This window comes from Balearica regulorum, chromosome 20 (genome assembly GCF_011004875.1).
Source record: "Balearica regulorum gibbericeps isolate bBalReg1 chromosome 20, bBalReg1.pri, whole genome shotgun sequence".
Lineage (NCBI taxonomy): Eukaryota > Metazoa > Chordata > Aves > Gruiformes > Gruidae > Balearica > Balearica regulorum.
Window position 1 is genome coordinate 9,154,505 of NC_046203.1, and position 14,493 is coordinate 9,168,997.

General features: G+C 48.1%; 1 protein-coding gene across 1 annotated transcript in view; it reads right to left on the minus strand.

Annotated features, from left to right (window-relative positions):
* Positions 1-318: 318 nt before the first annotated feature.
* PAPPA (pappalysin 1) overlaps positions 319-14,493 on the minus strand; it is a 183,599-nt gene continuing 169,424 nt past the window's right edge. The window contains exon 22 of the mRNA XM_075772202.1: positions 319-6,792. Within this exon, the coding sequence (XP_075628317.1) occupies positions 6,685-6,792 (108 nt within the window). The 3' untranslated portion in view covers positions 319-6,684. The remainder of the gene's footprint in view (positions 6,793-14,493) is intronic.

The window sequence follows — 14,493 nt, forward strand, 5'->3', positions numbered from 1 at the left end:
ACTGGGCACCAGTCTGCCCCACATGAAGCAGGACCCAACCCTTTGGCAGAACAAACCAGCTATAGATGAAATGGGCTCTTGGGCTGACACGTGGTTCCGGCCGGCGCTGCCTCCCTCCGCCTGCCACAGCCCCTCTGTCAAAACACCGTGATTTTCAAAACCCCTGCCCAAAACCAAGGTGCTGGGGCTCAAGTGGGACCTCATGGTGATCCGTGCAGCTGTGCAGCCAGATGTGGGACCCTGCGGCCGCTCTCACTCCCCCCCCGGGGTTCCCGGCGATGCTCGGGGCCGGCTCGACCGAAAGCAAAGGAGACGTGGCAAGAGCAAGCGGTCCAGTTCAGAACTCTTTAATACAAGCTTATATTGTTTGTGTTTCTGATTCTCTGTTCTCCCAACATCTGGGGACATTAACCCTCATACGTGTGTGAGCATGTGTATGAAGATATATACAAAATCACACAGTTAAATATTTAAGCATACAAGGTATTATATATTTATATAATATAGAACTTTAGGGTATAGGAATCAACAATGGCAAAATATTTCTGATGAATCTGACATAACTTTTTTTGAGTGAAACATGACCTGTTTTTTGAAAGACCAGAGGAAGTTGTTGTTTATTAAAAGAAAGAGAAAAACCTGTATAAAGAAATTCTGTGAAAATGATTTAAAATACCTCATGAACCAAAAAAAGGACAACTGTTAAAAACTGTATTGAAAAAAAAATAAATTAGATGAACAATTGTGTAAATATAAATTAAAAAAGATGACAATCTTAATAAATAAGCTTTACTATTTACATCTTTATATATTGCTTGGAGACTTAAATTAGATCCGTTAAAAACAAACGAACGCAAAATAAAACCCAAAATCGGAGCAGCAAACGTACAGGCGTGAGGTACAGAATTAAGGGTTGAACTGTATTTTGCTTGTTTCTTTTTTTTTTTTTTTTTCTCTTTTATACAGTAGACCAGTAGAATTCTTGTGAAAATAGATCCTCAGCACTTCATTGGAGTATTGGTTGACGTGGCTTCCAAAAGGTGCCAAGAAAGATTCCATAATAATAATAATAACCATAATAATCATAATAATTATAACAATAATAAAAAGATACAATATGATACATAAATATGGAAGAGCAGTTGGTAATATGAATACATTTTTCTCTAGACGAGATCACAGTTTTATTTGTAAATATTACACTGATATATATATATAATATTACACATATAATATTATATATATATCATATATATATATTTATATATATATTTATATATATAGTACGGCTCAATCCTGCTCCCAGTGAAGTCAACAACAACAACAAAACCCCCTGTTGACTTGATGGGAGCAAAATTCAGCCTATCATCTGCAGACAGGTAAGTAATTACAGAGGCCGTACAACGCAAACTCCGCAATGGTTCCAATTCCCTCTTTTAATTGCTGGTGAAATGTTTCGTTAAAGCCCTGGTTCTTTGCACTCAGAAGATGGAAACTGGTGGCTGAATTGTGGCCTCACCAAATGAATGAAAAACCAAAAGACCAAACCAGAACGGGAACCAAAGACAACTTGGACTTATTAGCTCCACATCTCGACCTAGCAGGACTAACACCACCACCAAGTAGCACCAAGATTCCTCGTCCTACACCTGAAGCCAACCCACGCTCTTGTTTCTGGCCTCAGAGGAAGCAATTATTATTCTTAATGAATCTTGGATCTGCAGATCAGGCGAAAAGGGGAAAATACAGTTTGCCAAACCAAGACTGAAACAAAACGTTAAGCCCCACTTTGCTCCTGCTAAAACGACCGGGGGGGGTGTTGAACACCAGTTCCCCAGGTGGCAGGAACAGCCCCACACCAAACCCCTATTGCCCAAATTGACCGTAGCTCCAAGGAAATACATCTTGGGCCACCTGGACCTGCTTCTGGTGGTGTCTCGGCCATGCTCCCACTGAACTCAGTGCTGAAGGTCCTCCACTGGCAAGGGGACCGTCCCTGGGGCTCCAGTGCACACAACACATGAGGTCAGCTGGAGGCACGGGCGCTTCCATGTCCCCGGCAGGGCGGTGGCTTTCCCCAGAGGATGGGATGACATGGAAGAAATGCAAAGCAAATCAGCTCAGTTGCACGACTGAGACCAAAATGGGGTCCACGACCATGAAGGTATCAAGAGTGTATCTAAGCCAGGCATACAATCCTCTCCCAGTGGTATGAACATCCCCATTAACTGGCACTGGGGCATCCAAGGATCGGGCTGGGGAGGGCAAGACGCTGCCGAAAGGCTGGGAATTTCCACGGCATCCAAAAACGTTCAAAGGACAAATCGCCAGCTCTGAAACCCCTCTGAGCATCCAGCCTCGGCTGACTTAACCCCATCCCCTCCTGTTTTCTAGCTTGGCCTCAAATGGAAACGATGGGCTGGAGTGCGGGAAGGGGACGGTCGGCACCCCGCTTCCCGCGCACGGGAATCACCTGTCTGCTCACGTAGCAGCTTTCTCCTTACCCCCCCCCTCCCTCCCAGTCTCTCGCAGCTCTTCGGGATTCAGACTGTGCAGTGCTTCTGAGTGCAGTAATTAGAGCACAGTGAAATACTGGTTAAATGCGTATGTACAGTTGGATAATGTAAAAATAAGCACAAATACACACTTAAAAAAATAATCTGGAAAAAAATAATAAACTCCGTTCCCCCCCCCTCCCCCCACAAACAACAGTATACCAGGGGAAAAAATACCTTAGCCTTAGTTCCTGGACTTATCACAAAGCACGAGGAAAACAAAACCAGACAATGTTATAAAACCTCACGGTACTTCTAGGGAAATCTACACTTAAGTAACTAGCTCTCTACTCAGCTGGCAGAATCAGTGTTTTCCTTTCAAACACACAAAAATAGGCTTTGCTCTTCTTGGATTTGGATTATGTGGGTTTTCTTGTCTCCTTTTCTTATGTTTTTTATTTTTTTTTCTTTTTCTTTTCTTCCTCTCTGTAAAGCCTCACTTGTTGTTATTTTTTTCCCCCACTTGAATCAGTTGCAGCAAGAAACTTCTGTTGGCTATTGGGTTTTCTTTTTTCTCTCTTTTTTTTTTTCCCTTTTTTTTTTTCTTTTTTTCTTAAACACAGGTAAAACCTAGAACAAACCGACAGTTACAACCAAGTGAAACCGAAACCGGAAGGGAGGTAGCTGGAACCCGACTCCAAGAGTCCTCTGGTGCCATCCTCCTTTCTCAGCCTGGAGGGGACAGCAGAAGATGCAAGAAAAGCAGGAGGACACCAGCTCAGCCCTTCTGTGAGAGGGTGGGGAGGGAGAGGGGTAGCAGCTGATAGGAATGTCCCACCCCACCGTGCACCATTCACCACTTTCTGCTCCAGCTTTCCCTCCCGCTGGCCATGGTCACCACCACAGGAGGCAGGGTGGTGGCCCCAGCTAGGGTGCAGCCTTGGCTCACTGTCTGTGACAGAGAAGATCTTGGCACTGATGTGACCTGGAATTGATGAGCAGCTAAATTTCATCAGCATGGGCACCCTCTCATGTTCCTCGAAGCTTCTGGTTTGATGTTGTCCTACACTACTGGCTTGATGGGTGGAGGTGGTGGGTAATGTCCCTCTCACCTCCCACCCAATGGCCGTCACATCACAGAGGGTCTTTCCTAGGGCCTCCACTGGGCATTCGAGGCCCTTACAGTGGTAGAAGCTGCAAGGCCATCCAGCTGGCCTTGCCCCAGGGCGGGGGCACAGGGAACAGGAGCTGGGCAGGTGTCCGTGCCCAACAGCTCCCTCCTCTGCACTCCCTGGGAGCATGGAGCAGCACCTGAAACGCAGAGGGCAAAGCTTTGCCCCAGTGGGAAAAAAAATGGCATTGGATTTAACACGACTCAGAGCAGAACTTCTGCTCCTGGTTCTGTCAGCCCCGTTGGAGAAGATGGACAGTGCCAACACACAGCTGGAAAAAAATCAAATAGCAGCATGGAAAGCCTGCCCATGGGAAAGGGAGTTGGGTCGCCCCTGGACTGCAGGAGTGAAGCTGTGGTGTGAGGTTGTGCTGGAAAGAGGCTACCATCTCCCTTGAGCTGAGAAGGACTCCAACTTGGCAAGCAGAGCCTGGCCCTGGCCAGGCAGAGGAGCTCAGCAGGCCCTGAGCTCCTGGGAGCCCACAGCAGCAGGTGACAATAATGCTTATACCGACCTGTGTCTCCTAGGCAATGTCCTAGGTGAGAAAAGTGGGTGGAAAATCTCCTCCGTGCTGAGCTGCATAACTGAGAAGGGGATTTTGCAAACTGAGCTGCCACCAGGACGCATGCAGGACCTGAACTGGGGCTCCCTGCTAGGGCAAAACCCAGGTGGGGTGGAGGGGGGGAATCATGCCAAGATGTCTCAGGCATTGAGGACATGATGCGTTAGCAGTCTGAAAGGCTTTTGAGGTTGTGAACTTTTCTGATGGGCTGGATGGCACGCGAACAAACTGCCAACACAAAAGGGGAGGACAAAGGTACCTGAAGGAAGCAACCTTTTCACAATTATTTACTTCCACTGATAATTAGGTGCCCAGGGACAAAAGTGACAGTTTTGCCCAGGCTCAGTTTTTGCCAATGTTCTCTACACTGGAGGATGTTCAGCCTAACTCCACGGAAGGAGCCCTGATCCCACTGTGCCTCCCTTTCCTGTACCCCCATCTGCACAGCTCTCAGCGAGGCCTTCTCCAGGAATAACTAGGAGCTGCACAACAGAGAGCTCCTCACCTTCTTATGACAATCACTTCTCTAGGCCTCTAAATTTTTGTTCTTGAAATTCATCTCTGAACAGAAACAACCCCACTAGTAGGCCACAAGAGCCTGGCTCCTTGCACCTACAACACTGTCAGTTTTCCATTTCTAGTTCTTCCACCCATTTTTACAGCCATCTCCATGAGCTAAATGACCACCAACCCCCCCCCCCCCCCCCCCCCCGCCCTTACCCTTCTGCCTTGCTCCAGTACCTAAATATTCAATCAAGCAGGAGTAGGAAAAAGTCTTTCCAATCTGCCTTTATCCAGTAGACTGTACAAGTCAGGAGAGTCCCAAGGAACAGACAGACTTAACACTGGAAGGACATTCTTTTGGATGTGTGTTCTTTCTAGCAGGAGCCTGAAGCAGCAGGAGATAAGCCCAAGCCGCACTGGGATTTTCATGGGATGGGTTGTAGCAGCAGCACTAGATGCACTGGGCACCTCAGTGACTCAATGTGATGAACCCTACGATGAAATGAGTCCCTAAGTGTCTGGCACAACACGTGCCCCCCTGGACTGAAACAGGAGGATGGAGCTATACAAAAGGGAAGTATGGGGTCTGCTGCAGCTAATGCCCTTCCTTCTGGAAGATTACAAGCAGCTAAGCTCCTGGTCTATCAAAGGTGTCCAACCCACTGGCCTGGTAGCTTAATACTGACAAATATGGGCAAAATTCTAATACTGTCTCCCGCAGTCCTTTCCCCACGGCATGTGCCTCCTCCTCCTCTTCCCGTCTCCTCAGAAAACAGGAGCATGAAGATGTTGTTAGATATATACCACCATAAGAGGGGAGTGGAGGAGGTCTAGAGAACCACTTGGCTGGGTGGAGACCAGAAAGCAGATTCCTTTGGCTGGCTGGTGTCCTGTTTTCTTGCCCCAATGCTGAGGAAGAGACCAGAGGGTTTGAAAGGCAGGTTGTAGGTAAGCTTTAAGGCAGACTGTTTGGTTGCATGGGGTTGTTTTCACCCTGTCCTGACACAGCAAGGAAACGAGTTGTATGGGACATAGCAGCAGGAGTAGCAGCAGCAGACATGCTCAAATGACAAGTGCGGGGGCGAGTTACCCTCTCTGCTCCTCAGAAGCCATCATCTACGTTCCTGGATGCCAGTCCTTAGACTCCCCACTCCCTGACTCCACCATGGGACCACCTGCCCACCTCCACACAGAAACATCCCAGCAGCCCTGCAGCTTCCAGACAGGCTACAAGTGGGCTTTTTGTTGGCTTTTTGAGGGCAGGGGGAGAAGGAGGAGCTGTACAGAAAGGCCACTGCAGTCTGCTGAGCTCCCTGGCTGGAAGTAGCATTCCTGTGAGGAGCAGATGCATCCCACATCTCGAGCTGGCTGGGCGTCTGGCAAGTCACTTGCCAAGAGGCACAGCCCTGTGGAGATCCCACCCCAACCTTAGTGCTCCGAGCATGCGATACCTTGGCATTCAGCATCAGAAAAGGCTCAGCTTGGAGTCCTCCAAGAGCACAGCCTCTTCCATGAACGGTCTGAGTTGTGAGTACTGGAGAGGGGAAAGTGTTTTTGCGTTGATCATAATCTCTCACTCTTTCTCTCTTTCTCTACTTATTTCTATAAATATGTGTACATAAATAGCTTGTTTCTCGCCTTGAATCTAGATATGAACTGTTCAAATTAGGTGGGCATAACATGCTGTTTTGATACATGAAAGTCTTCTCGACTTGACTCTTGGTTGTTTGTTTTTTGTCATCACTATTTAAGATATAGTTAATACATAAACCCCTACTTTGAGTTCTCCTTGGACAAAAATTAAAGGCAGACTGGTTGAATTCTAAGGGTCCCTGGTGCAGAAATGCCATCCAGTTGAGCAGCTAAATGTTAAAAACGATACCAAAAGGGATGTGGTGTCTCTCCTAGCCTGCCTTGAGCAGTGTGGTCCTCCATTTCAAGTCGCTTGGCATTACCCAAGACTGAAGCCACGGAGGTCTTTCTGATTGTGCTCTTGGGCATTGGGGTCCCGGCAAGCACACTCTCCTTGTAGGTCACAGGACATAGGGAAGGGAGTAACCTGGGGAAGGAAACCCAAGACACAAAGTTATGAAGGTAGGAACACACCTACAGCACCCTAAGGAACAAACAAAACCTCTAGAGTCATATCTTCAGAGATCAGCTGCAGTCTTAGGCTATGTTATTTTTATTTTCAGTGATTTATTTTAGTGCTGAGCTGGTGGTGCACTGAGGCCTCAGGTGAGCTACCTGTCCATAAGAAAGGCTGCAAAAAGTGTAAAGAAGAACCTGTTGAACTCGTTCAGTTACTGGTCAGCAGATCCTCCCTTAACAGTTCACATCAAGCACATGAACATAGCTGGCTGAGGAGGCGTGTACTTCTCAGGCTGGGACTTTTTGGGGTACTTACCCACAATGCCTGGATCGCATTATGCTGCCAACATCTTCTGAAAAGCTATCCTTCCCCCAAAGGCTACAAACCCTAAATGACAGCAAAGTTACAAACCCCTCATCTCATATGACCAACTCAAATGATCACCAAACACTATGGGGTCCAGTAGGTCCCAACTCCAGCCTCCTCGTAGCACTCCTATCGACCTCCAACTTGGGGTTTGGTGAAACCTGCTCCTGGGCCATAACATCCCCTCTGTAGGTACCACTTTGTGGTAGGGCTCTATGGCTTGGGTGCTGCTGCCGTGCCTAAATCCATTTGTGCATTTAACTGTGAATGTTCTTGGTTTCAGTTCCTCAGGGGAGGAACTGGACCTAGCAGATCAGTGAAGCTGCAATCCAGCAGAGAGACTTCTCTAAATACCTGCTGTGTTTAAGGTCAAGAGATGTAGCTACTGGGCACTGAGGAAGAGCAAAGGAATGCAAGTGAGAGACTGCTACGTGCATGATCTGTCATCTGTCCATGATCTCTCTGGAGAAACGTGGGAAGGAGCTGAAACAATAGCCTGCAGTGCCTGGCTAGCGGAAGTTGATTTTGGCCTGTTACATCATAGTATTTACACAAAGGAAAGGGGGTGGCAGTGGAACAGTGTCTCGCTTGCCCTCAAGTGAATTCCCAAGAATTTCTCCCATCTGCGCAGACTGAGCCAATGACCTCATTCCCCTCCTTTACACTCCTTCCAAGACAGTGCCACAACCTGTTCAAACGTTCCCGGTAAGGGCTGCACGTGCGTGCTCCGTCTGCTTCCCTTGGCTGTGCTGCCACATGTTTGCTCTCTCTTTCATAAACCCTTTTCTCCAGGCTATGAAGCCTGGGTCTGCCTGTTCCCTATGTATCACCAACAGCACATCTAGGAATGTGGACCAAACACGGTGCGTGAACACATAGCTGTCATTTCCACCTAGACCTTCCATACGTGTCCCTGCACGTCCATCTCTAGCATGCCTTTCTCCTGACGCACACAAGAACGGGATGGAGGGGTGTGGATCTTTATTTCACAACCGGGGAGCCTAAGGCAGGGACATGCTGACAGAGACATTAAATAGCCAACGCTCATCACCAAATTGGGGTTTAGAGAGCCTCCTCCTATTGCTTTTGACTTCATTTCCAGAAGACCTGACCCTCCAGGTAGAATAGGGTGATGATTCTTCATCAAGTCATGGCCTTGGTGACTTATGAGCTAAATAACCTACCAGTGAATAATCGGAATCTACAGCTGTGCAAATGTGGAGGGTGCAAAGAGAAGAGATAGTCCAAAAAGTTAAAAGCAAATGAATTAAAATAATTGGAAACTAAAGAAGTTTATAAACTGCAGAAAACAATAGGACCTTAAGGGTCACTTGATCCAACACAAGCCAGCCAGAGCAGGGCTGTCTCATATCACAGTGTTATGAATATTCTTAGACAGGAAAAAAGAGAAGTCTGCAAACAATGGGGTTTGGGGAGGAGGCTGAGGAGGGGGTTGTTTAATGACTGAATTAAAATACTGGAAAGAAAAAAAGAAAAGATACACCAAAAACACCTGACTTTTTTTTGTTCAATGCAGAAGGAAACGTTTTGGTTTAGATTATCTGTTACACTTCAGGTTTGACCTTTCCCTCAAAGACATACAAATAAAAAAGACTATTTCAGAGCAAATGTTATGTCTTGAAATAAAAACTTATTTCACTTAGAAAATGCTCAAAGAAAACATTTAAATATGTCTGGAGTTTTCCCCTATTTTTTTTTTTAATCCTGAATCATTCAGTTCAATCTGGATTTGGCAATGATTTTGACTTAAAAAGTCCTCCCCATTGTACAACAAAGCTACTGGTTGGAGGCGAGACCTGGGAACCTGATTCTTTCATTTGTCTTGATCAAGCTTTTTCCTCTCCCTGGCCTGAATTCACTGCGTTTGTCTGTAACAGTCTAACAAAGGCGATTAAGTGGTCCCTGCATTCAAAGGAGAGAGACAGGCTCACAGAGAAGGTGGATACACATTTTGCATTGAACACAGGACAACCACACACCAAACTCAAGCATTTCAGGAAAGTGGCTGAAATTAGCCATGACATCCTACTGCACTTTGTCTCTGCTGCTGTCCACGCGTAAGTGGAACAGTGAAAAGTGTTGCAGGCACGGAGATCCCATAACTGCTACCATTTCACGTGCAGGAACATCAAAACCAAGAGTGAAAGCCTTGCACGACTGTGTCTCCAAACTACCAGCTCACGTTCCCCATGCCTACTCTGGGGGCTGTGCTGAAATAGTGGCCTTAGAAACCCAAAGTGGCATGAGTTTGATGCTGCCTTGAAATGATACGAAGTGATCTACCTTCTTCATTCCCTCTCCTTCCATTTCTCCATCTGAGTCCCTCGTTCTCCCCTTTGCTTTCGTACAGGTCACTGTAAGCGTGTGCTCAGCCCTGCAGCAACCTTAACAAAAGGTGCATGTAAGAGACTAGATCACTGCTACATTGCAGCCAATTTCTGGGGAGAGGGAGCCATTAAAGGAGAAATGTCTTGCTGCCTGATGTCCTCCAGAAACTCTCCAGTCTCCTAAGAGCGGTCTCTCTCAAGCTTTCTCTCTGGGGCAGAGCCATGGCCCCAAGAGCAGACAGTTTCATGGCTCACCAGCAGTCACAGCAGTGGGCAGCCTGAGTGCAAGAGGGTTTCTTCCTCATCTGATTAGCTTTATGCACTTTATGTCCCTTACAGAGTTTTTTTTAATGCAATTTGATTTTTATAGTGCTATTGTCCAGATAGATTAATTGTTTTGTCTTATGGCAGCGAGCTTCAGAGATCAGTTTTCTATTATGTGAAAAGGCAGAGATTTCTATGGGTAATGAGCACACCCACAGTCATATTAGACAAGACAAAATTCTCGAAACACTTAGCAGTACTACAGGGTTTCCACTTTAAACAACATCTACAACAGACACACATTTGAGTTCCCCAAGGATCTGATTTCCGCAGGTATTTAGGGAATCAAATCCACACATAGCATCTACCATAAAACCCCTTGGAAGACGGACTGTCTTCTGCCTTGGGCTCGCACAGTGATAGCCCTCTGGAGTACAGAGCCATGAATAAAGCTGCTGGATGTGCTAGAAATAGTAAATGCTGAACCTTTTTCTGAATGATAGCCCATTTAGGTGGGGAGCCCAGATATACATACTCCAAGATTAACTGCTGCTTTTCTTTTTAAATAGGTCTGTGAAAGCTCAACTTATTTACAGAATATATGACCTGCACTGAAATTTCCAGATATACCCATTGCAAAGCCAGTCTTAAAGAATCAGCTCTTCTTCCTTCCACCCGCCAAGTCCTGCGTTCCCTCTACATCTATCTCCCCTTGTAAGAAAACCTGGCTAATATCTAGGAGGGCGGGGAGAAAAATCTAAAAACTAAGCTTAGGGCCTGGCTGGGTCATTTGATGAAGTAGTGCAGGATATTGTCTCCTCAGACTAACTAAAATAGGTTGAAAAAGGCACCACTGAAGAACACAGCTCCACATGCCTGCACGCACCCCCTACACACACACATCTCCTGGAGGTGATCCAGGACAGAGCCACAGCATGGATCGACAGCACTCAGGGGAGCGTGGGTCACACCTGAACCACACTGGACCACAGACTCTCTATCTTCAAGAGAAAACAGACACAACCGAAATCACACCTGTCACCCCAGGAGTGTGCACTGCATGACACGCCATGCTTTGAACCTAAAGGTGAAACTGCAGCAGGCGTAGGCTTATGGGCTAGGCAGGAGGCTAGCATGGACTCTGGGGTGTAACGCACTGGAGATCAGAGACACTGCCACCTCAACCAACTCACCACCCATGCTGCACAGCGTATGAACCCATACTTCCATTCTCCACAATGGTATGGGAGCCCCAAGCATCCTCTCCCACGCTAGGTGATGAGACCTTGGATAAAACCCAAGCTCCCTCTTGGAAACAGGGCAGTATTTGTCCTTAATGCCATGCTCCGGACTTTGGGAACAAAGACGATGACACAACAGACCAGTGCAGAACTGGGATCTCGGTCATGAAATGAGTGAGAGACCACAAACCCTCGCTAGACGGCACCTATCTAAAGAGGCTGGTGACATCCCAAGACAGATCCCTGCTGAGAAAGGCCAGTCTATAGGGAACTGGTGGGAATGTTGACAGGAGAAATCCCAGACAGGTACAGGGAGGGATGGGAAAGAGTTCTGCCAAGGGTCGGAGCTCATCCCTCACACAGGCTCGTATCAGGTTGAGCTGCTGTACCTCCCACCCAGCACACTTGGGCTGGTTCACAGCAGCGCCAGGGCAGGCAGAATCAGGCCCAGGGAAGGGCCCTGGTTGGAGGCAGGGGCGGGAAGCAGGGAAGGAGGGCTGCAAAGTGTTGGGAAACAGCCTGTTGTTAGATTTCAGCCCTGAAGTGTTTGCGAAATCTCCCAGACAAGCCTAACTGGAAATATGAAGGCCCTGCTGCAGACAGAGCCTCTGCGGGCGAACGCGGCGTGTCGAGATAAGCGCGGCAGGCTGTGCTGAGTGTCGCAGCCCCGCGCCTCCCGAGACCCTCGCAGCTCAAACGCAGGGGAGTATTTTGTTCCCTGACAAGGCCCTTGTGGGAGAAAAATGCATCTTGTAAGGGTCTTTCAGTAGTTTTTGGCATTTAGGTCACCAGGGCTGTTTTGAGATAACAGAAGAAGAGCGAGCCCCCTTTTAACTCTGGGGGCTGGTACGCAGGTTCACACCTAGGGCACCGCTCTGGAGGGCCTGGGAAAGGTGAAGATGAAGCTCGCAGGAAACCTCCTCTCCGTGCAGCACATACAGTTTTAAAGGCATGAATTTTTGTTAACTGCCCTGCCATAAACCGGGCTTTTCCCCGCTGAAGCCAGCAAACATGGTGTAACAAGACGTAGCTCAGCTGAACCCAACAGATGCTCCTCTCTCTCCGTCGGGTATAAATCGGGAGCAGCCTCACCAGAACCGGTGGAAGCGGGATGGCCCGAAGCCAGCAGGGATCCCCGGGAAAGCCCTGCCCGCATGGATCCCTGCATCCCCGCCTGCCCGCTGAGCGGAGCGAGGGAGCCCGTTTGCCAAACCACACGGAGCTCAGTTGCTCAGCAATCAGCTGCGCTTCCTACCCTCGTGCTACTGATTGTGCAAACATGAATGTAATTAGTCTAAATAATCACCAAAGATTTAATAGGAGCCAGACCACCCAGAGGCCCAATAGCTGGCGGTGGAGCAGGGAAGGTTTGTTCGCTGGTTTTTGTAACACTTGCTAATGAAGTGAGGTCGGATGGCAAAGCAAACACCCTCCACTAGCATGTCCCCTGAGAACGCTGTATGTTGTGGGAAGCCCCATGTCCCTTGAAGCCAAGAACGTTCTCTCAGGATAGGCAACATGTGCTACTACCATCGCTGCTTTTAATTTATCGCCGCCTGGAAAGCCTCCCTGAACGATTATGAAACCAAGCTCTGAGCCCCAAAATAAGCTCCCATCCCAACCAACCATGACTGAAAACGCTCCTCACATGGCAAACAGCTAGCCACTGAGGCTGAGACCAACAGCTCGTGGGTAAGTGAGTTCACCCGCATGCCTGGGTGAACCGGCGTGCTTGGAGCACGCAGCAGCGCTCAGCCGCTTCCGGAGGCATGAAGCAACACTCCGCATTGTATCCTTCCTTCTTCCGTGCTCGCCCACCATTCATTGTATCTCGACAGCTAATTATAGAGCTGACAAACACACCCAGCTGGGGACATTCAAGTTGTTGGGAGCAGCATCGTGGCAGGAACATCAATTCTTCCGGATAAGCAGAATTTCCTCAGCCGGGGTGGTCACTTAGGCTGCTAATTGCACGAACTGCCTCCATGTTCCACCAATGGAGCGAGACCTGAGATTCCTCAAGACAGGTTTGTGTTGCAGTTACAGAACTACAACAAGGCGCTCATTTCTCCAAAATACCAAGAAGTGGTTATTTTTGTTTTCTTAGGGGTGGGAGTGCAGCAGACCCCCCTTTCCAGGGAGACAGGGACAGTCTTCGGAAATCCCTGCTGGAGCCAGCAGCAGCCCCTCAGTTCAAAGCTCCTTTCTTTAGGCCTTGAATTCTCGGCCATAAAGTCTCTGAAGAGGTTTTGATAACTTGCCTATCTTTTAGATAAGCAAAGCTTTGGAGGAATCCCCCACGGTCCTCTATCTACCGCAAGTCCTCATTTGTTTTCCGCCGAGGCACTTGCTGGTTTTCCTCTCCAAGGTGTTGGACAGAAATGTCAAGAGGCTGAAGGGGCAGCATTTGAGATGGGAATTTTTGCCAGGATGATTTTTCTTTTTCTTTTCTAAGTGCTATGGGGCAAAGCCGTTGAGGGAAAACCTGGGTGATAACTGAATGAGACAGGTTTTTCTCACGGGAGCAATAGGTTTACTCCTTATGTGATGAAAAGGAAAGGCAGAGAGGAAAGACAGATGAAAGATCGCCCTTTCAAATGGTTTAAGATGGGGGAAATTTAAAACAGCAAATTCTATTTAAATTTGCAGGGACCAGGCTGCAGATCTTCAAATAAGCAAATCTGAGATCTGAGTCTGGAACAAAGTACATAAGCAGAGCCTAGAGAGACATTTCTGATTTCTGCAAGGTCTTTCTAGACAGCCTTGTCCAGGTAAAACCTGTAAAAGGGAAGGGGAAGAGAAAAGAAGTGGAGAACAGCGACGGGAGAGAAGATTTCCTGAAATGAATTGGAAAGAAATAGCCATAATCTCTCCCCCTGAAACACCACACACCCTAGGAGTTCCTTGCAGGCGGCCGCCAGCCAAGAGACAGCCAGTTATGCCCAGGTTATTTATTTTTCTCACTTTAGCAGTGTCACGTATTTAACGTTTTAAAAAATAGTATCTTCTTTTATCTGTGGCAGGATACAAAGCAAGAAGCAGCTTCCTAGAGCAGCCAGGCAGAAGGGAGCTGGCAACCTGTGCTGGGTCAGGAGGGTAGGAAGATTAAAAGGAGATGGGATTTTGCTTTGTCCTTCACGGAAGACTTTATCCCCTCCAGATACACAACAGAAGCTTTCTCTCCCTTGGAGGTTGGCCGGCAATGGCCTTCCTGTCTCTCAAAGCTGCTCCTGGGTCAGGCACAGGGCAAGCTGTGAGCAGCGCAGCCCCGTCCTCTGCCCCGACTGCAAACCCTGCCGCCGGCGCCCCGCTCACCCACGCAGCCCACCTGCCCGGGGCCGCACCGTCAGGCGCCGCAGGGCGCGTGTCCCTGCTTCCTTGGGTGGCACTCCTCCCCGCGCCAGCCCTGGCTTCTCGCCCGCTGCACAGGGACGCTGATCAATTAGTGC